We start from the raw sequence: 21,298 nt of genomic DNA, 5'->3' as shown, positions 1-21,298 counted from the left end.
TCTGCTTTTATAAGTTTCTGTAATTCATATATAGAATATTTCTATTATTTTGATCAAATGAAACCCAATTTAAAAGCATTCTTCTTGTATTGGGTTCATTAATTGGAAATCCTCACAAGGTAAACACATCTGGAGGATATAGTGTATAGTACATCACATTTAACAACACACATACATTTCAGAATAAAAAAATAAACTTTGTAAATGTAAACTTAGACTAAAGCGATAATAACCACATATCAGCAGCTTGGATTTACAGTAGTATGGTGTTATTATCTAATACTTGGCGCACTGTTGCTAAGTTACTTGGCATTATGACCGTGAATGTAAATAACAGCTGAGGATGATACATACAGTGTTATGGCAGCAATAATAATAATCATAATAATACACACACATTGGACAGTGTCAGCACACAGTATCTCTGTATTATTGTTCTGTGTTAATAAATTAAAAGGAAATCAATTACGTTTGTCTTTGTTTCACAACCCAAAACAAATGTTCACCTCCAGCTTTACTTCCATGGATAAGCTCTGTGTTGAAGAAACACAGGCCACTCTGCTGCTCTTCACCTCTAAAGCTGAGGTGACACTACGTTTGTAGCCACAATAACATTTAATAAGCATTGCTGAGATAAAAGACTCCAATACAACAAAACTACTTTACACTGACAATGACTGGAAACTGATAGCCAAGTGACAAAGATGTTGTAATTCCTCTAAGATGCCCTTGTCTTTCAAACTGTAAAGGGTCACATAACAGTCTATTAGTAAGAGATTAACAGTCAGCTGAAGCCTATTGAAATACTCACAACCTCTGCTGAGGAGAACATCACACAACATGTTGAATGAGGTGCACATGGCCGCCTTAACAGTCATATATCTCTGAAGAAAGCTGTCAGAGAGTATAACAGTTCTTGTCAGTATCTATTGAATATTATTTTTAAATTTTGCTTTGCTTATTATCAATAGGTTAAATGTTAGATAACAAAGTCACACACAAAAAGAGGTGTAATTATGTATAATATCAATAGAAAACACAGTAATGATTAAGGTGATAGGATTCTGCTGTAAAACCACATTGCTTTGTCCCAAAACATGTTTTGTAAAGAATCACTGTGTTCCCGTTAGAGAGCTGCCCGTTCTGGCCACAGTAACCATCACAGTCTGAGTAGTGTGTGATGCCTATATATAATATCTAGTGTTTCACAATTGTGCAACTCTTTTAAGATACATCACAAAGACCACTACAGTCACTGTTATCATTTGAGTAGATAAATCAAAGCCATTATATACAAAGAGACTCAACAGTTATCCTTGTTCCTTTTTCTCAGTGTGAGGCGCTCAGATTACAGGTCCAGACTTAGAAGAACCAAAGCAGGCTGGCTCAGATCCTCACAGCTGTAAGGCAGCATTGCCAGGCAGCTAAATATCCACAGCAAAGAAAATAAACTCTGCGATTGGCCGATTCGATTGTAAAGTGTAACCACACCATACATTTTGCTACGCTATGCGACCCCACTCACAGAGCAAATGTACAGCAGCCAAACCCACAATGCTGCAAGTTACACAATGTTATTCCATGGCAACCATGTTGAGCGATTTGACAGCAACTGCTCAGCAGCTCCAACTGTGTGCCTCAGTCGGCCTTGTCTTCGCTGTTCTTGGCCCACCCTCGGCTCATGGCTGCTACCACAATGCTGTACATGTTGAGCCAGGCTTGACGCAGCGGCGCCGTGTACGCCTGGCCCAGACTGCACTGCAGCATGTAGAGAAGGGACTCACCGACCACCTGAAGTGGTCCAAAACAAACACAAACACAGAAAAAAAAAACATTTTTCACAGCTCATTCACTTGTGAAATTGCTTTTTGAGAGTTGTACTATGAAATGTTGGTCCTACAGCAAATGCCTGTGTGTTTACTCCCACTGCCTGATGCTTCCTCCCAAGGTTGAGCAGAAAGTCCTCCAGGGAGTGAAGGTCGTCCAGGTGGCTGACTGCTGCATCGATCACAAGCATCACCTGGGATCAAACACACGTACATAGTGTTCAAAACTGTGCAACAGTACGACCTGTATACTTGTAGTGGTTGCCACGGTGAAAGGAGCTCACCTTGGTGACATGTTCCAGGAACTCGGGGCTGGAGAGGCAGTCTTGTGTGGAGCCACAGTTTGTACTGTAGTGGAAAAGACTGAGGAGCGCAGGGTCCAGCTCAAACAGTCTACCACAGACAAATACCACACTGTTCTATAGGTGTATACACATGGCACAGGTTGCCAAACATCCACACAGACACAAAATCAATCAATAAATCATACATCTACAAATCTCTCCTGCTAGGTTCTGATTTAGCGACAGCTGTCTCAAAGTGAATTGTGGATTATTGCAGTCTGTCGCCAAGCAACAAGTCAAGCTTACAGTCCCTGCATGGTGAAAAGTGTGCAGTGAAGGATCTAGCTTGATTCTCTCTCCACATCTGTGATACATGTTCTTACACCACAGCTATAAACACAGCAAGATCCTATTACTCTTGGTTAAAGTGTTAATAGAATAGGATAACACAGAATAACATTTTTTTCTCCTCTAACAAGTCACTTTACTGTCTAATTCCATTTGAATTGTGCTGATTGTGTAAAACATTACCTGGAAAACATGATGACACCATGAGGAACTTTGTTCTTGCCCAGGCTCTCCCAGCTGCCTCGTATCAGCTCCTTGTCTTTCCCTGACAGCTTCTCCATCCTCCCTCAGGCTGTAAACACAAGACAAGTTCTTCTAGAGGGGAAACACACAACTCCTCTACAGGACAAGAAGGTTTAGTTTGAGGAAAGCCATAATATTCGATTTAATCCACGGACGAAACTTCTCCCAACCGACCTGGAAAACAAAGTAATCGTGAGACATCTGATTTGCCAGTAACGTTTCAGATATAAAGGAGGGGACATGGCTGCAGGAGATGCTGTATGATTCCCAGGTTAGAGACACACAAACATACTGTACCTTCTTGAGGTCAGTCTTCTCTCTGAACTTCTTCTGGTGCAGCCGGGCTGAGGGCTCTGTCTGTGTGTGTGTGTGTCTGTGTGTGTGTGTGTGTGTGAGAAAGTGTGTTTGTGTGTGTGCAGGCAGCAGCCTTGCCTGACACTGTGGTGCACTTGCTCTCTCTTTCCACGGCCCACGGTGCAGTCAGGGAGACAAGTTCTGCCACGCTCTTATCTGTCACACTGGCTGCTATCTCTCTCCCCTTCCCGTTTGCCTCTTGATATGCTCTCTCTCCAGCACTGGGGATATTATTCATGCCACTGAAGGAGAAAAAGAGGGATCTCTCTCTTCTGCTCCAGAGAGGCTGCAGCGAGCCACAGCTCCTCCTGCAGGTGAACCAAGGACTGAAACACACAGAGACTATGCATCCACACACAGTGTACACTACACTTAACAAAATACTTGGCCTTTGCACTTTTACTCTACAGTCGAGAGAATTCAGATAAATATGAAATTAAGATATGCAACAAAATAACCAGAAATCACAACATAAGAATTTCAAATGCATTTTGTTGATGTTTTAATGCAGGTGAATGTAAAGGCTTTGAACCCACATGCACAAGTCCAGAATGTTAACTTGAAAATAGGTAAAAGTCAAAGTCAGGCAGGCAGGGGAGATGAAGCAAACATATCCAACAGGGGATCAGGCCTAGAGAGCAAGAGTCCAAAAGGTAGGAAGGAGGTCATTAAAGACAAAACTCAGCAGGAGGAAAAACATAGCTGGGCCGCTAAGGTAGAGGAAAAACAGACCATAGTGAGGAAAGAATGGAGGTGGGCTGATACATAAGCTGATGAGGAACTGGGAGCAGGTGTAAAGGCGAAAGCGGGAACACAGTGATTACTGTGGGACAGGTGGGAGTGGAAGGATCTGAAAGCACAGGAGAGTTAGTATATGGCAGGGGAAGAAGGAAGACATTGTGACAGTGAAGTCCATTTGAGGCCTTCATCATCTATTTGAGGGTTAGGGTTTGTCCTCAGCTGCCTACATTTGCACATGTATTTACAAAATAAATTGTGTGGGAATTTTTATATCGTACAGCATCTGGAATAATAAAAGACTTGAACGCACCACCTTGGTGAAATTATATTGTTTATCTGCTTAGCAGAGCCACTCCTCAAACAGCATGATCATAACATTCGGTGGCCAAGTGCACAGCCTCTCATTAATCTAAATGAGATATGTTTGTTCCCTCGCCCAGCTTCCACAAACAGCCGAGGCACTACAGTTTGTTGAAAGAGATGTCACAGGTGACTGCTCCCCCACGCATTTCACAGGATGCAGGCTCTCACTCGGATATTATCTAACAGGTTGGGAGATATTGGCTCTGTTTTCAACCGTACACCAGGGAATCAGAGGTGCACAGCGCTCTCCTGAGGGACTACCAGGCAGAGTGGGGACGGATACGTGGTTCCCATGACAACCGGACAGGATGGAGCCCTTGAAGCTTCGTCATGTGATGTTTGAGATCTCAAGGAAGGGACTATGTGATTATTTATTACCTCTATAAGTACTATGCAACAACATTTTGGATTTTCTGCTTTTCTTATCTTTTTGATTAGGCAAAATTAACCATATGATTATTTTAATACTCAGACAGCCACAGCTGTCAGCTGTTATAGTCTCCTTTTCTCTGGCATTCTTTGTAGAGATGCATGTCAGTCTGGCACCACAATATTATATTCTTATTGTATGCAACATATAGAACTCTTAGTCTTACTTTAGGAAGAATTACTTGTAATTTTTAATATTTTGGTCTCAACTCATGTATTGCCTTCAGTTGCTTCAATGCATGACACAGTGGCCTACAAAAAGTAACTATATGGTATGTACTGGTCTCCATGATGACATTTTGATTATGATAATATACATATTCAGGCATTCCCATGTGGTTTGTGAGTAAAAATGATTTCTAGAATTCCTGGCAGTCAGCTGTCTAAGTTTACAGTGGAGGCCAGTGTGCAATTGCATTTGATGTGGGTCTATGGGCTCGGAGCAGACCACTGAACTGGTCTCTGTGAATGCACATGCACAGGGAGGGCTGTTTATTTAGGTGGCAGTGTGGCTGCCGAAACAACTGGGAACTTTAACCCAACCATCTGAGAAAGGCCCATGTCAGTCGTTTGGTGTCCTTATGGGACCTGACCGATTAAAAAATATACATTTACTTAATTTTTATTAAAAAGAAAACACAACAAAAGGCAGCAAAAGAGATAAAATATCTCACTATGAAATAACAATATTTTTTTAATATTGCAAACTGTTTATTCTGGAGTGTTCATCATTCTCTACATTACAGTGTTCACATTATTGTCATATCAAATATAGCTTTTTTAGTTTAATCTGCTTAAAATGTCATGATAAATATATATATATATGTGTGTGTGTGTGTGTAAAATTCAAAGCATATAATATTACTCAATTACTCATAAACATATACAGCACCATAAACTAACCCTTTTTTCTCACAGATGTAATCCAATCAGACGTTTCTGATTGTAAAGTCCAGATGTTTTGTAGTTTTATGATTTATAGTTGCACATCTTAAACTATCAAACGCTTGGTGCGGATAGTTAGCCATGACATGAATCATTTTTTAGGACAGTGTTGTTTTCTAGCGGAGAGGCCACAAAAAACTTTGTGCCGACTGGACCTTTTTGATCATGGCATATCCTCCCCTTTGGACTTCACGCTCTTCTCCTCCACATCTTCAATTTTCTCCCCGTCGTCTACATTTTCTTCCCTAAATCAGACATGTTGGGTTACAAAAAGGCTATATTGTAATTAAATCGAACTTTTACTTGGCTACAGTATTTGTCTTTTCTTCACTAAAGACTGCAGGGCAAGCTCAAAAAATTATGTAATGTAATATGACCAAACCACATGAAGTCCTTGGCTCTCCAGCACCAGTGCTATTCATAATTTTACCGGACACAGTGGTATTACATAGCGAATGAACAAAACTTGCTATAAATTCTCAATCTCCAAACCTGTTATGAAAGTTGTTCTTGTCTGTATCGTCCTCAGATCTGGATGACGTTGATGTTCCTTCAACTGCTTCTCCATTTTCTTCAACAAATTGCTCCTTTAAGCCAACTCTCTTCAGCTTGTTCCTGTATGTCTGCTCTGCGTGAGCCTTTGCATTTTTCTGTTGGTAAAAACTCAAAGTTATGCTGGAGCGGTATGTCATTTACATGTGATGTAATCTTCTCAGTTTATAATGCCACTTACCTGTTTCACCTGTTCGAACAAATAAGGTCGTTCACTAACTCGTCCCTTCATATCCCGTAACTCCCTCATGTACTGTGTCATCCTTTGTCGGTCAGCCGCCCTTGATGTAGGAGAAGATTATAGTTTGAGTTACTGTGGCAGCTGTGTTTGGCTGTTTTGATTTGAGCTGCAAAGATTGCAAAATTGGACAATGAACAGCCTTGCTTGTCCAGTACTCACCGATGGTGCTGTAGCTTTTCATTATATACTTCTTTCAAGCTGCTATGTGGGTCCAGCAACTTTGCATGTAATGTGACTGTCTTCCTCATGGCCTGGGACCTCATTTGGTACTTCCTCAACCAGTCTTCACTCTGTTGTTTACTGCTATCCCGCATCTCCATTGACTTTCTGTGAAGGTGAAAATAGATGTCAGAGGACTGAACTATTTAGAGTGTAGAAAACTGTAAAGAGAAAAAAATCTACAGCCTAAAGTTCCATGCCAAAATAATCCAAGTCACCTGATGGCAATGCCGCGCTTCCTCGCAGCATCTGTAATGTATGTGGGGAGTGTGTCGGTGGACAGTGATGTTAATGCCCCAAGTGACTTGCTTCTGCTGAGATTGCTTGATTTTAGAACCTGTAAATGAGGGAAAAAATAAGAAGTAAAGTATACAAAGTGTACATCAGTTTCACTGGTGGACTCATGTGAGGTGCATTCCATGTCTGAAAAAAAACAAACAAAAGTGCCTTGGTAATAACGTGCCCTCTACGGTGGAACAGTGTGCAAGAAAGCACAATAAATTGTAAAAGTACTGTAGGACCTACATTGCCTGTCAATAAATTAATAAATTATGTGGAAAAACCTTTGATAATTCCTAAATAATATGCTCAGTAATAATGGATTTCTTCCTTTCTTCCTTCCTTTCACTTTGATGTTGATGTCTATGAGGTTACTCATAGAATAAAGTTTTTGTTTGTTTTATTTTTTTTAAATCTGTATGTTTCTGTAGATATACATTTAGTAACTGTCAAGAAATTCTGTAAAATCACCTTTGTGATGTTATTCTACAAATAATGCAACTATGTATCTACAGTAGCATCTTTGTGTGCCACACTTTCAGCAACAAGGCTAAACATATCTAGATATAGCATCAGTTAAATCATCCGGCCCATAAAACTTTGACATGCTTCATAAAATAGACTTCTGCTAATTGTATAATTTTGGGCAGCGCCAAAGATATATTAAAAGAAGACAGGGAGGAACTTTCACTGATCACAAAGCTCATTCTACCATGTTTGATTTGTGTAAATTACTGTTATTCTTATTTAATTGCTGTTATAAATACTTTTACTCTGTAATGCCCTCATGTCAATCATCTACCCACACAAATGTCAGTGAATATATAAAGGAATAGTCTTATGAAATATAGAATGACTCTCAAAAAGAATATTTCTGCTTAAAATTAAGAATTCAAATCGAACAAATATTATATGGTTGTATACCAGGCGCTGCAGAAATGGGGCTTGGGTTAAACTTGATAAATTATGAGGTGGGGAAGCTTGAAATATATCCGTTAAAGGGAGGAGAATATTCCCTCTATGAAGAGGGCACACTTTACATATTTGAAATAGCTTTACAGTTCCACAACTGACGGGTCTGGTCTGAGTGGCCTTGAAAATAAAACATTCAAGAACTTAACCCATGCAATAAATCTTTTATGATCAAACAAATTTCTCCCAAGGATGCAGAATAGAAAGTCAGATGTGACCAGGTCACAGCCCTTTGTCACATCTTATGTCATAAACACTTGTGAGTGTTGAGACACCACAGGAATACATGATGATTGATGATATGATACATTATTGCATGCCAGCAAAGATTTTACTATAAACTTCTGTTCTTATTAGACCAGTTATTGTACATTTGGTGCAATCAAAGTGATATAATGAGCAAGGATTTAGGTAATCAACACTGTTAGAATCGTTGAGAACATTACAGGCTTTAAGGAAGGCTGGTGGTTTCCTCCCCCGCTTAAAAAAGAAAAATGTATTGACTTGATAAAGTGGTGGGTGGAAGTGTCTCGAACCATCCATCAAGCAGAGAAGTAATGTAAAACTATAACGTGAAGCCATCTGGTGCTTTTTAGTGAGTCCTGGATGTCTTTTTCTTATGTAATTACTCTCAAAACACCAGCTCTTTCATGGCAGACATCATTTATTGATCTAATATTCTAATAATCAGAAAGTCATTAATTATCAGATGCCCTCCTACCATAATTACTACCACTGAAAAATCTGTTCCGTAACTTCAAAACAATAGAAATTAAACTAAAATTAGCTCATATTCTGAGAAGCAGCTAAAACCAAACCAAACCAAAATTAATAACAGCAACTAAAAGAAATAAAATTAGACCATTTTAACTTAAATAGTAAACAAAACAACAGGTAAAGAAAACGTTTTACCTGTGAGTTTTCAGGGCTCGTCCTACTTTGCCTTGCAGGGAGGGCAGATGTCCGCAGACAGAAGGGCTTACATTTTCTCACATCTTTACTCTGTGCTTTTCTCAGTGCCTCCGTCTGCAGGGCTCTGTGCAGCCTGCTGAAATCAGGGACCTGATGAATGATTTTTGGCTGGAAACTGGGCTTCTCGTCCAGGAATCCCAACTTTTCTTTCCTGGTGCGCTCAGCAATGCAAAGTTTCGGGCAGCCAGACACTGTAGGATTCTCATGCTCCACTGCTCTCTTTGCAGGGACTTGTCTGCATTGCTCCTGGTCTGTCGGGAATTACAATAGGATAGAGAAGAGGATGACGTTACGTTACTGCATAAAGTGTATCAGACACATATATATTCAATGTGAGATGAAACCCACCTTTCTGCTTAGAATGTGACAAGTCTTTTACCTCTTTGTGGGGAGGTTTCTTAACAGTAGCAGCCTTGTTTTTCTCATCGTGTGACATTTGGTTTAACATTGCTATCAGCTTCTCCCTTTTCTCCTCTTCTCTCTTCTGGAAGCTAAAAGGTTTCTGAATCGAGAGCAAGAAGTCCCTCCTCTGCTCATGGCCCTGCGTCCTCTTCTTCTCTCTCAGCTCCATCATCTCCTGATAGAGGGGTTCAAAGACATGGCTGGGAACTGGGAGAGTGCAGATCTTTTTCTGACACTCAGCCCTGTCTTCCTCCTCTTTCCTCATCTGAGTTGTTTTAGAAGAAGCTAGCCGCTCACACTGTTGAGTCCCGACTGAACAGTGCTTCCAGTTTGTTGAAGATACCCAGACTGGAGATGATGAATTAAGCCTCTCTGACTGTCTGGGATGGTGCAAAGTCTCTTTGTTTGAGTTCAGAGCAGATGTAGAGGTGGGTCTTCTAATTCGCTCAAGTCTGAAACAGCAGTATAAACAGTTGTTATATATACTGTTAACAGTATTAAGCAAATAGATATATTGCAATTATGAAAAAAAACAACATAAGACATTTGAGGAAACCTACTTAGACTCATGCTTTACTGCATTTTTACCACCAGACTCTTGGCCTACATCTGATGAAAGTACAGCATCCTGATGAATCCTCTTCTCCAGCTCGTTTCTCTGTCTTCTTTCTGTCTCCTGCAGCTGCTGCCTGAGGGCCTTACTCAGGGCCTTCAGCTGCTGCTGGAGCATCAACTCTGATCTCAGTCCATCCTCCACCAAGGTGTCCAGCTTTGACATATTTGTCTGACATGTGACACTAAGTGAAACAAAAGAGAGAAAAGTTCAAGGTTGTTTATTCCTGTTTATTCCTTCGTAATCGTAATTGTTGAAGTTCTTTATCAAGCATGAATTCCAAACTTCATATATTTCCATATTATTTACTTTATCATTATATATAATGTTACTTTTTAAACTTGCATTGCAGAGTATTACAGTGCACGTCCAACAAAACGTCTTACACAAAATGATAAGATGTGATCTGTGGCAAAACAATACATATTCCATGATTGATATACAGTACTTCTCAAAATAAATAATAACATAAATGCTTTCAAAAACTGGTGCTTGCACACAAAGCAAAACATTCACATGTACAATAACAAAAAAAATAAACCTTATTCGCAAAGTTCACATCGCTGAATGTGCTGTACATTTTCTAAAGTCAAATGATAGCTGAACAACATTTTAATAACACTGAATTCATTTTATGTAATTTTCTTAAAGCAAAAACGACAAAAATTCTCTGCTTTCAGCTTCTCAAATATGAATGCATGTTTGTTTTATTAATTGTAAATTGTTTTTTTGATTGTAAAACCTCCGGGTTTGGATCAATGGTTGAACAAAACAAGAGACATAAATATCACTGTCACCCTGGGCTCTGGGAAGTTGGGATGGACATTTTTGACTATTTTCTTTCACATTTTGGAGACAAAATAATGAATCTATTGCGTAATGAAAATAGCGATTAGTTCTAGCTCTAATCTTCCTCTAATCGAGAGGAGTTACTGTTTTCTCAATGCTATATCATTGTAAATTGAATACTTTGGTCTTTGGATGATTGGTTTGGACATATCAAGCAGTATGAAGACGTCCCCCTCGCTGTTTTATAACTTCTTACAGCAGCAATTGTAAATGATTAATAAATGAGTCCAAAAGTAATATAACGAATAATAGATAATGATTTTAAAAGGGTTATTTGCCCTCTTTTGTATTTCTAATATATAAAAGTTACACACATCAGACTTACTGTGAACTCCACTTCCCGTCTGCGTAAACAGGTTACCACGGCAACCACGCCTCTCCGCTGTAACACAGTGTTAGCAACATGTATTTAGCGTTAGCTAAGCTAAGTGTCTCAACGTATTTACCTTTATGCTTGTTTACAATCCTGCTGTATGGTTTCTGCCGCTTAGAATATTCAAATGAGAAGTAATAATGTACCGCAAACCTGGTAAAAGATGAGATTTAGGAAGTATTTTTTGGCGTCGAAGCGTCTTCCAAACTCGTATATGTCCACTGTGGAGGTACACTACAGCTTATTCGGTAAGTCTGTAGTTGAAATAAAGTTAACACAGCCTTTATGTTACACCTGAAACGAAGCAGGTGTCTTTTAATCACACTCTCTCCTCAGTCGAGGTAGCATTAGCACTGTTAGTGGACACAAGCGGCAACGCCAGGGGCGACAGACGTCTTCTGTGATTGGACAGCAAACCGGAAGTATTTCCTCCGGAGCGCTTGTCAACACAACATGGCTGGATCACAGAAGGGACACCGCTGCTGCTATTAGGACACATTCAAGGGGAAACGTGTGTGATTTTCACACAGACGTATCCAGACATCAAAATTGGAGTGCTTTCTCCTTTTTAATCCGGGGGTTTTCTCATATGAAGGCAGAGTGAAGACAGAATTATGCACAAGCTCACAAAGGCGACGCTGGCCATAAACGGCCTTGGCCGGTGTTTTACTGCAGAAAAGCATTTATCTGCTATAAATATCATCAGCCGGGGATTAGTGTGTGCAGAACATGGAGACGACTCTGGCAAGAGTGATGTTTATGATGTTATTATATCCGGAGGAGGAATGGTTGGATCTGCAATGGCATGCTCCCTAGGTGAGTGATCCCAACACTGCTTGAACTCACTCTGTTTTGTGACTTCAGCCATTATTATCATTAACCAGTCACATTTCAAATAAAAAATAGTGTTATCAAGACTGTCCAAACTTGCATGTCTTTAGATAAAACCACAGAAACTTGTGATAATTACTATGAAAGCTTCTAAAATATCAACTCTGAGATGTCATACAATATTAAAAAACATGTGGAATTAAAGGTTATGATGCCACAAATTCTTTAATACTCTCCGCTACACTACAATATGTAAGATCTTATACATGTGCTGGTATTTTTATTTAATCTTGAGATGATTTTTTTTTTACAGGCCTGGATCCTAACTTGATGGGTAAGAAGATTCTCCTACTTGAAGCAGGCAACAAGAAAGTGATGGACAAGGTCCCAGATACCTATAGCACCAGAGTCAGCTCCATCAGTCCAGGATCTGCCACCCTCCTCAGTGGTACAGTATACACATATACAACCTGAGACACACGCAAAAATCACTGTCAGATGGTTTCTTTATTTGGTCATGTCCTTATTGATAGGCTTTTTACATTTAAAAGGGAAGTTTCATCTATGACAGAAACTAAATCAAGAAGTTATTTCAAAGGCGGTTAGCTGCCTTACTGTGAGAAGCTTGTGGTGCTACACTTTTAGATGACTCTCACAAGGTGAGCCAGGGATCAGACACTGTCCAGTCACACAGGCTTAGCAGTAATCAAACTTGGCCTTGATGTGATAGGTCACCTGGGATTTTAAATCACTCTGTATAAGGATGTGAGTTTCTACTGCCCAAACTGTAGTTAAAAAGTATCTCTCTGAAGATTAGAGGTTTTGGCAGTCAGATGAGTCTAAGATATCAAGCTGTGTAACCTTGATGGACTCAAATGTGAAACACGTTCTATGTCCTAAATCTGCCATTGCTGGTCTTGAATCCATTAAAAGTTCATCTCGACCTGTGCATTTTGTTATTTCAAGCTTTCAGGCTAACTGCTAACAGTCTGTGCTGGCACATACAAACACTGTTTTATAAACATACTTGTCACAAATGAATCACATGACAGTTTACAAAAAAATACACATTCATTTTCAGTTCTGTCATCAAATATTCAGCCATGATTAATTGTTATTTTCTCAGAACAGCAAACGCAGTTTATAAACTCTAAACCTAAACTCTTTTCATTTGAGGTGGTCAAAATAGACACAGAATAACACAGACAATACTCATTTGGCTGAATTATTTACCTTTTTGAGCGCCAAACAACGGATGTGTGGTCACAGCACGTTTTTGCCTCATGTGCCTTCCATTCGTCCGCTTCTCTCACTCATCTCATTTTAGTCGTGGTGGTGTTATGCTCAATGCACTACATGGGAAGTGCGCTCCACGCCAGCTGGTTTCAATGCAACCCAGCTCTCCAATCACTGAAAACCCATATTTGACATTTGTGTTCAGGAACCAATCATCCACATGCATCCTGATTCACCTCTTGAAATTACATCAACTATCATTATGTGGTCAGCTAAGCAGTTCGGTGATGAGAGCATGCACAGCAGCAGTACCTGCACCTGTGCAGTAGATCAGACCTTCCAATGCACCATGGTAATTTAATTTATTAACAATAATCTTTGTGCAGATGACGGTGAGAGAACGATAGGCTACATCATGCATACATGTGCACCTCCACTCAGCTTTACTGAAATTCACCTAATATGCATTTTGACTTTCAGACAGTGATTATTTGTAATACATTGGTATACTCTGCTGCATTCAATTATTATTGCAATTGTTTTGAATGTGTTGTTTTGCATACACAGGTCTCGGAGCGTGGGAGCACATCGCACAGATGAGGTACAAGCCCTATAAAAAGATGCAGGTATGTCAATCTTCAGCTCGCAATCACGTTACGTTGCTTTTTAAAATCAGTGCAACCCGAGGGTACAGTAGCTACCATTGCACTGCCATGTCAAAAGTTCAGAAAAGTTACAAAAATAACTAGAGCCGTACTGAAGTACTGGGCATCTCCCAAAGTCCATTTGTTACACAACTAGTGTTTCTTCATATGTCCTCCAGACTTTCTCATGTATTTCTGTCATCCATCAATCATAGCACTATACAATTTGTGGAGAGAAAAATCTGACACTCAACCTCTACCCAGTCATTCATCTTAATGAACAAGCAGCACAATACTGAATCATATAATCATGTGTATGGTAGGCATGTGTGCATGGTATGGTATTTACATTAAAATGGCAAACAGTAGTTTCAAGTAACATGCATTTTGTTCATTCCCTTGTGCAAGTTATGCCTTTTCAGTAGCTCTGCAGGATCTGTGACACAAGGAATGCCAAAAAGCACAAGGTGCATTTAAAAAAAACACCCCCATCTCCCAGCATATTCAAAGCACTGGATGGTTCTTTGGCCATGCAAGTTTTATTTATTAAAGCCATGTTTTCTATGAAGAGTAAATCATTTTGACGTTTTCAAATTGGTGCTCATTCCCCACATCTTATAATTATGAAGATTCATGTGAACAACGGGAAGAGGATGAAAGATTAGGAGAGTGGTTGTTTGCTGCAAAGTGAACCCGCTTTACGGCTGTGGGTGCAGGCTCAGTCCCTCTTGTAAGATGTGGTCGGTGTGTACGAAACACTCAACCACAGGGTTTCTCTCTGGGCCTAAGATGTCATCATGCTGTGCCTTACAGTGATTATGGTAGTGTACCTCTCCTATTATACCTTCACTGTGCTACCGCTGTTTTGGCTTGTTTGTCCATTGAATCTCAGTCATATACATCTCAACCATTGCACCAAATAACATTCTTTCCCAGCACCACTAAAATGCTCCTCCACCTTAAATATCCAGTAAGCTCTGAGGGTTTAGATTTGAAACAGACGGCAAATAGAGTTTTTGCCGTCAAGGCGTCGTTTCACCCACATTTTTCTCTATAAAGTTTTAAGGAAGTGTATTGTTTAAATGTTGCACAGAAAGTATGTGTGACCAATTCTACCCCAAAGCTGCGTCTCAGTAAATCTCTCCCAACCACTTATCACAAGTTGCAAACCCACTGCCATTAGTGGTTTTCTCTAGGGTATATCCCCCAACTTTATGGCAAGTTGGAAAAAAGTAGTACAGCAGCATACTACTGCAGAATGATGGGTTCTGGTTACCATAGTTACAACCTAGGAGGATTAACCTTGTACAAACACTTTTCACCCCCACATGTTTAACTCAAATGGTGCTTTCTGGGTTGGAATTACAGGAGCCTAAAACTCTGCCACTTTTGGTTGTGGGTAAATATTGACCTACTCTTTATGTTCACAAACATGTCATTTGTTATTTGTGTTCCCAAGAAAATGTTTGCAAAAATCCACATCACAAAAATGTCATTTGGTCCTCCACCTCAGAGAGCGCCATTAAGCTGAAGTCAGCCGTCCACCCAGAGGGGTGTTGGTGACCCTCATCGCTCTGGGTTTGATGTATGTAGGCTGTGCCAACCTCCAACAGCAGCTAACGACTTTGATGTGTTCAGCGCAGTGAAGCGGCACTTCTCTGCCCAGCTATATATAGGGAGAGGGGATGCATTTAAGGATAGACTCGTAGACCGCAGGCATAATGGGTCTCTCATTTAGGTTTGGGATGCCTGCTCTGATGCCCTGATCACTTTCGATAAGGAGAACCTGCAGGACGAGATGGCGTACATCGTGGAGAATGACATCGTTGTGGCTGCGCTCACTAAACAGCTGGACAGTCTGTCCGGTAAGCACAGCGCTTATGATTAAAACATGAGTCCCCACACAGTAACAGTGCTTTATAAGACCTCTTGATTCCTGTTCCATCTGCCTAATGGACGCCGAGTCTGGCAGCTAATGCCACCACATTTATTCCATCCTGTCCCCAGGTTTTGTTTATTTGTGCTCTCTCCCGGTGACTGCTTTTAAAGACAAGTTAAGCTCTTGGAGCCGTTCATGTTTTTCCTGCAGTTTCAATCAAAACCTCGCATTTTGGGAACTGCAGAGCACCGGCACCCTCTGAGGACACGTGAAGTGGTCCAGTGACCTATTTAAAGCTGCCATGTGCTCCCAAGCTTTGCCACCTCTTAAGACACTAAAGCGCTGACAGTGTCTAGTGCTCTATTGCTGTTGACATTAAACCAACTTTTGTGAGGTTCTCAAATAAAACTGAGCTCTGCTATGTGCTTGACAGTTTAAGTGGCATATTTATAAACAGTTCAGCATTTTGCGCCAAACAACGGATGTGTGGTCACAGCACGTTTTTGCCTCATGTGCCTTCCATTCGTCCGCTTCTCTCACTCATCTCATTTTAGTCGTGGTGGTGTTATGCTCAATGCACTACATGAGAAGTGCGCTCCACGCCAGCTGGTTTCAATGCAACCCAGCTCTCCAATCACTGAAAACCCATATTTGACATTTGTGTTCAGGAACCAGTAGCCATTCTGTGGATGGGTCCTGCTCCAAGTCGGTATGCGCCAGTGCAGCTCAGGATCCTTTCATGTTTGGGATGAACAGCTGCTGATATTTTTGGAAGAGGGACAGTTTTTAGTGCAAAATCTAACAAGCTGGCAGCATGTGCAAAGTGTGGTGTGGTGTTCTTGTAGATAAACACTATTAGTCAGTGCAATGTGGCAGGCCAAGACCATTAAGAAGATTGTCAAATATGAATTTCTGCAGCTACCATGTTCCAAGAAGGAAAACCAGCGGTGTTTTATGAGGTGGTTTATAGATCTTCCACTGCTTTGGCTGCAGGCAAGCCATCCAATCGTTTTGACGGAAAAACACTGATTTAGTGTGATGATACATACACAGGACCAAAAATGATCCCTTTGTTGTGAGAGAGTCACACCAGTTTCCATTTTATTTTAAGAACTTCTGCTTTTTTCTTTTCTGCTGCCTTTGTAGTCACCAGTTTTATGTCCTTGTTGTCTGTCAGATAACGTGCAAGTTAAGTACAGGTCCAAAGTGGTGAAGTACACGTGGCCCATGCCCCACCAGGCAGCAGACTCCATCCCGTGGGTCCGGGTCACGCTAGCCAACGGAGAGACTCTTCAGACCAAGCTGCTGGTCCGTTTGTTTCCATCACACAAACGGTAGTTATTTTTCTGTCCTCATCCTGGTTGTCTTTTTTTTTTACTGCTTTTTTCCTCATCTGTTTTTCAGATTGGCGCAGATGGACCAAACTCAATGGTGAGGCGGGAATTGGGCATACCCACAGTCAAGTGGAATTATGACCAATCTGCTGTGGTCGCTGTGCTGCACCTATCAGAAGTGAGTATTACATTCGACATATAAATACAGTTTAACTCTTGATACTTTATTGTAATGTGTGCTAAGCCTTACTTTCTGAATACTGTATGAATTACTGAATTTACACTGTTTTTTTTTTTTTTTTATGATAGTAATTTTAATGTCACATCTGTCATCATGCAGAAAACAATACACCCACCCAGAAGCACCCTTTATAATATCTTGTTTTTATGTGAAATATATATAATTAAAATATATGCCATTCAATGCAATGCCACAATGTTTCAGTATAATATTTAATTAGATTTAATTTATGCTTTGGACAGCCCACGGAGAACAATGTCGCATGGCAGAGGTTCCTCCCAACAGGACCCATTGCAATGTTACCGGTAATATATCTGTATTTGTGCTGCTCTATTTTTTTCTCGCAAAATATCCATCTGTCACGCAAGTTTTTGATAACACTTCAGTGTCCACGCTCTGTGCACTGCAGCTGTCGGACACAGAGAGCTCTCTGGTGTGGTCAACCAGCCATCGGCTTGCGGAGGAGCTGCTGGAGCTGGACGAGGAGAGCTTTGTAGATGCGATCAACTCTGCCTTTGTAAGTCTGACCATTAAACTGAGTGTGAGATGTTGCAACATTTCTGTGTCGTGGCAGGGGTTCTCCAAAGACCCACTCACGTGTTGAGCTGTTTTTAGTGACTCATGCAAACAATATTGTCATTGTTTTGCTCAACCTTTATACAATACTAATATTTCACTATCCATTTCTTTATTGTTTGGAGAAACTCCTTTTTCCCAAGCTGGCTATTTTTACTGGGCCTGCTGATGGACGGGGTCACCGCTTTTGAGTCACGTTTGGTTTCAGGCCTGGTTTGCTAATTAAACCTGTGGTCTCCCAGTGTCGACCATTACTGCATGGAATGTTTTTCAAACAGAGCTAATTCAACTGCATAGCCTGGCCGGCATCTTCTTTTAATTAGCCCAGCTCCCGAAGCCCTGCCAAACCATTTAGTTAGGGAGGGGGAAAAAAAAGCACTTTCGCTGGCCTGGAGTTCAGCTTTGCTCCTATGTCAGCTAATTTCTTTGTCCACTCGAAGGGATAATGTCTGTTTTCTCTCTCCTCTGGCCGTTTTTCATTCTCTGTGTCTCTGTCTTCTTGCCTGTCTGCGTGTGCACCAACAGTGGAGTAATGAGAACCAGTCAGAGCTGATTGAGACGGCTGGCTCCCTGTTCCGCAACGCCCTGTCAGCCATCATCCCGTCTGCAGGTTCACCTCGACAGCTTCCCCCAAGTGTGGCAGGGATTGGCCCAAAGACCCGGGTCATGTTCCCTCTGGGCATGGGTCATGCATCAGAGTACATCAGGCACCGGGTAGCTCTCATAGGGTAAGACAGTCACAATGGAAGTAAGGCTCTGCACATTAATTCTTGACGTAAATGAAAACGTCCTTAAAATAAGCTCGTCTAATAGGCTTACTTAATTTTCTCACACATGTAAGAGAATGGCACAGTGATCTTCTACTGTGAATTAAATGGTCATACTGTAAGTTGGATGTATTTGGACAGAGAGGGTTATGTTTGTCTCTGTAGGGATGCAGCCCATCGTGTCCATCCTCTGGCAGGTCAGGGAGCCAACCTGGGCTTTGGGGATGTGGCTTGCCTCACACAGCTCCTGAGCCAAGCAGCCTTTAACGGGAAGGACCTGGGTCAGTGAGAACTCTAAACAGACACAAGCGCTGCAACTATAGCACGGTGGTTTCCCCTAAGCTCTTTTCCATAGCCCCGGCTCAAACGCACGCTGTTGATCTAAATTATAAAAAGCATCAGCCTTTCCGGTAACGTTTATTTGATGTTTTTTCTGTTCATTCTGCCAAGAACTATATGTAAGTTGCTTTTCACAAAAAATGAAATCCTATTATGAGATATTTTGTTTACTCTTTCCGCTGTTGAATGTTCTGGAGTTAAAATAGCACCTGTGTGTTGACTTTGTGTTAATGCAGAAAACATGGGACAGACATACACAAGCTTAAACTATGTCCTCAGTTTTTAACCCCCACTCTCTGTTTCTTTGTGCAGGAGCGGTGCAGCACCTGTTAGAATATGAAACCGAACGCCAGCGTCACAACCTGCCCATGATGGCCGCCATCGACCTCATGAAGCGCCTCTACTCCACTAACGCTGCTCCTGTTGTCCTCCTACGCACCTTCGGTCTGCAGGCCACCAACATGCTCCCAACACTAAAAGTAAGTTCCCTCCCGTCTAGGAAGTAGAACTCCAAACATATCCTCCTGTACATCTCAGCGAACCTGGCCATCACTCTGATAATATCAACCACCTGTCAAACCTAAGCTCCACCTCCACCCTGACCCCACCCGCCGCCCTCTTTTCTGATTACACGGAGCTTTACTTTAGCAGTGTCTATAATTTCCAGGGTTCTGAACCTACTACTATGGCATCTAAGTTTAGCCCCAAATTTAGTGTTACCAAAACTGTGTGGGTGGGGTGCAGGGCTGGCCCTGGGGCAGCGGACAGCGGTGTTGGCTTGTGTTTTCACACCCCTTTTATTACCAACCACTCATGTGAAATGGCTTTATTCCCTACTAAGTGATTCAGACCAACACATCTATAACTGGTTGTAAAGGCATTTCACTATGGAGAGAAACGTGACATTTTTTCCATATTAAATGTTGTGAGTTCACTGGTTTACAGGTCTTGTATAGAGGTCTGCAGTGACAGGCTTTTAGCGAGCATGACTCACAGGTTAGAGTTTCTGAGCCGTTGTATTTCTCGCCTCTTTCAGGAGCAGATCATGGCGTTTGCAAGCAAGTAATGCATCAGTCATGCAGTGGTCCTTGGTGGATCTCCACAGACTGTGAGCTTTGAAAGCTGTAAAAATTGTGAATGTAAAAAAATAATAATAAAGATTTATTTTACTCTTTTCATTGTTTTTCTTGTGTGAGATAGACCAAGTTCTGAATTGTCCCAGAAGTACCTCTTTTGGATATAGAAAGGCTTGAAGCCATTTGCAAATGGAGGAAACAATCACAGTGTTTGCACAGTTTGATGCAATTATTTTACATTCATTTGAATTCAAATTACTGCTTACATGGGAGACTAAGGGTACTAGTGGACCCTATAGCATTTCATCACAACAAGTCTGTCTCCACAGAAATGGAGAATACACAAGGTATATTTATCATGTTTTATTAAAACATACATGTATAGTATACACTTATTTCACTGGATTTAATAAAAACAACAATTTACATATTGTCAGTCATCACGTTATTCATACTGATGAACATAGAGGCATTTCTGAGAAATTGTGCAGCATAATGTTTTTGCAATGTAAAAGCAATTCCTCTCAAAAGAGTTTACTAATTAAAGTTTACATTATGTATATACAGCAGTAGTTATTGAACTTGTTGAATACTGAAAAGACGGCTATGGCATGGCTTAGAGAGTAGTTACACAGAAAGTCCAAGAGTTAATATTGGATGAATAATTAAAATATTCTACATTAGATAAAGTTATTTAAATATTTGTACAGTTCAGAAGAAAAGAATTCAATATTACTAATGTTTCGCGTGACAAATGAAGGGTTTCATATTTTCTACATAATTCCTGTTTACATCTTTCCTGTATTTAATGGATGTAAATTATGTCGATGGATGCACTATCCATCCTTGATGAGAGGTTTTTCTACTACTAGTGTTCAGACCTTGGGCACCTGCAATTTAGCCATGCTTGTTAAGGTCTTTTCCACTGTAGACACAACAAACAAAAATGGCTGAACTTGATAAATACAGGCATTAACCTCAAACATGTAACAGCTATACAACAAAGTCTGTGAGAGGCATCTCTCCACAGCGCTCTCTTCTCCCCCCTTAGTCATGGTGAATGCAATGCTACTTGATGATTATGTGCAACTCTTAAGTCAAAACAGTAAAGCAACTGATCATGTCTTAGCTACAATATCTGCAATTAAAGTGTTATGTGCAAAAGTTGAAGAAAAGAAGCTGTATGGTCGTCAGCTGTTCTATTTCCAATGATGTCTAATTAGTCTAAAGCTAGGGGCAAATGGATTAGGGTCCTGTAAAATAATTTACTAGAATAATTATAGAAAATTGATTTACAAGCATTTAGAGAGACAACTATGGTTGCACTTTCAGCAACTAGTCTGTAAATAAGTTCCACTGTACTGTACAGT

At 40.7% G+C, this 21,298-nt stretch overlaps 3 protein-coding genes across 3 annotated transcripts; 1 reads left to right on the top strand and 2 right to left on the bottom strand.

Moving 5' to 3' along the window:
* Window positions 1-1,638: 1,638 nt before the first annotated feature.
* Window positions 1,639-2,739, bottom strand: ngb (neuroglobin). Its single transcript, XM_070842913.1, has 4 exons — window positions 2,642-2,739; window positions 2,111-2,219; window positions 1,901-2,020; window positions 1,639-1,791 (listed from the first exon to the last, which is right to left on the bottom strand). Exons 1-4 carry the CDS (start codon window positions 2,737-2,739, stop codon window positions 1,639-1,641), a joined length of 480 nt encoding a protein of 159 aa, XP_070699014.1.
* A 2,957-nt stretch (window positions 2,740-5,696) lies between these two features.
* On the bottom strand, window positions 5,697-11,504 carry fam161b (FAM161 centrosomal protein B). Its single transcript, XM_070842407.1, has 9 exons — window positions 11,335-11,504; window positions 9,731-9,970; window positions 9,117-9,622; window positions 8,709-9,019; window positions 6,764-6,882; window positions 6,486-6,653; window positions 6,267-6,366; window positions 6,026-6,183; window positions 5,697-5,778 (listed from the first exon to the last, which is right to left on the bottom strand). The coding sequence occupies exons 1-9, from the start codon at window positions 11,502-11,504 to the stop codon at window positions 5,697-5,699; spliced, it is 1,854 nt and encodes a 617-aa protein (XP_070698508.1).
* On the top strand, window positions 11,451-19,996 carry coq6 (coenzyme Q6 monooxygenase). Its single transcript, XM_070842245.1, has 12 exons — window positions 11,451-11,821; window positions 12,150-12,284; window positions 13,640-13,698; window positions 15,455-15,581; window positions 16,773-16,903; window positions 17,000-17,107; window positions 17,413-17,475; window positions 17,580-17,687; window positions 18,272-18,474; window positions 18,679-18,794; window positions 19,165-19,331; window positions 19,889-19,996. Exons 1-12 carry the CDS (start codon window positions 11,620-11,622, stop codon window positions 19,916-19,918), a joined length of 1,449 nt encoding a protein of 482 aa, XP_070698346.1. The 5' UTR covers window positions 11,451-11,619; the 3' UTR covers window positions 19,919-19,996.
* The last annotated feature ends 1,302 nt before the right edge of the window (window positions 19,997-21,298 follow it).

This window comes from Pempheris klunzingeri, chromosome 13, assembly GCF_042242105.1.
Source record: "Pempheris klunzingeri isolate RE-2024b chromosome 13, fPemKlu1.hap1, whole genome shotgun sequence".
Classification (NCBI taxonomy): Eukaryota; Metazoa; Chordata; class Actinopteri; order Acropomatiformes; family Pempheridae; genus Pempheris; species Pempheris klunzingeri.
Note: the sequence above shows the minus strand (reverse complement) of the source record. Positions and strands in the feature narration are given on the sequence as shown.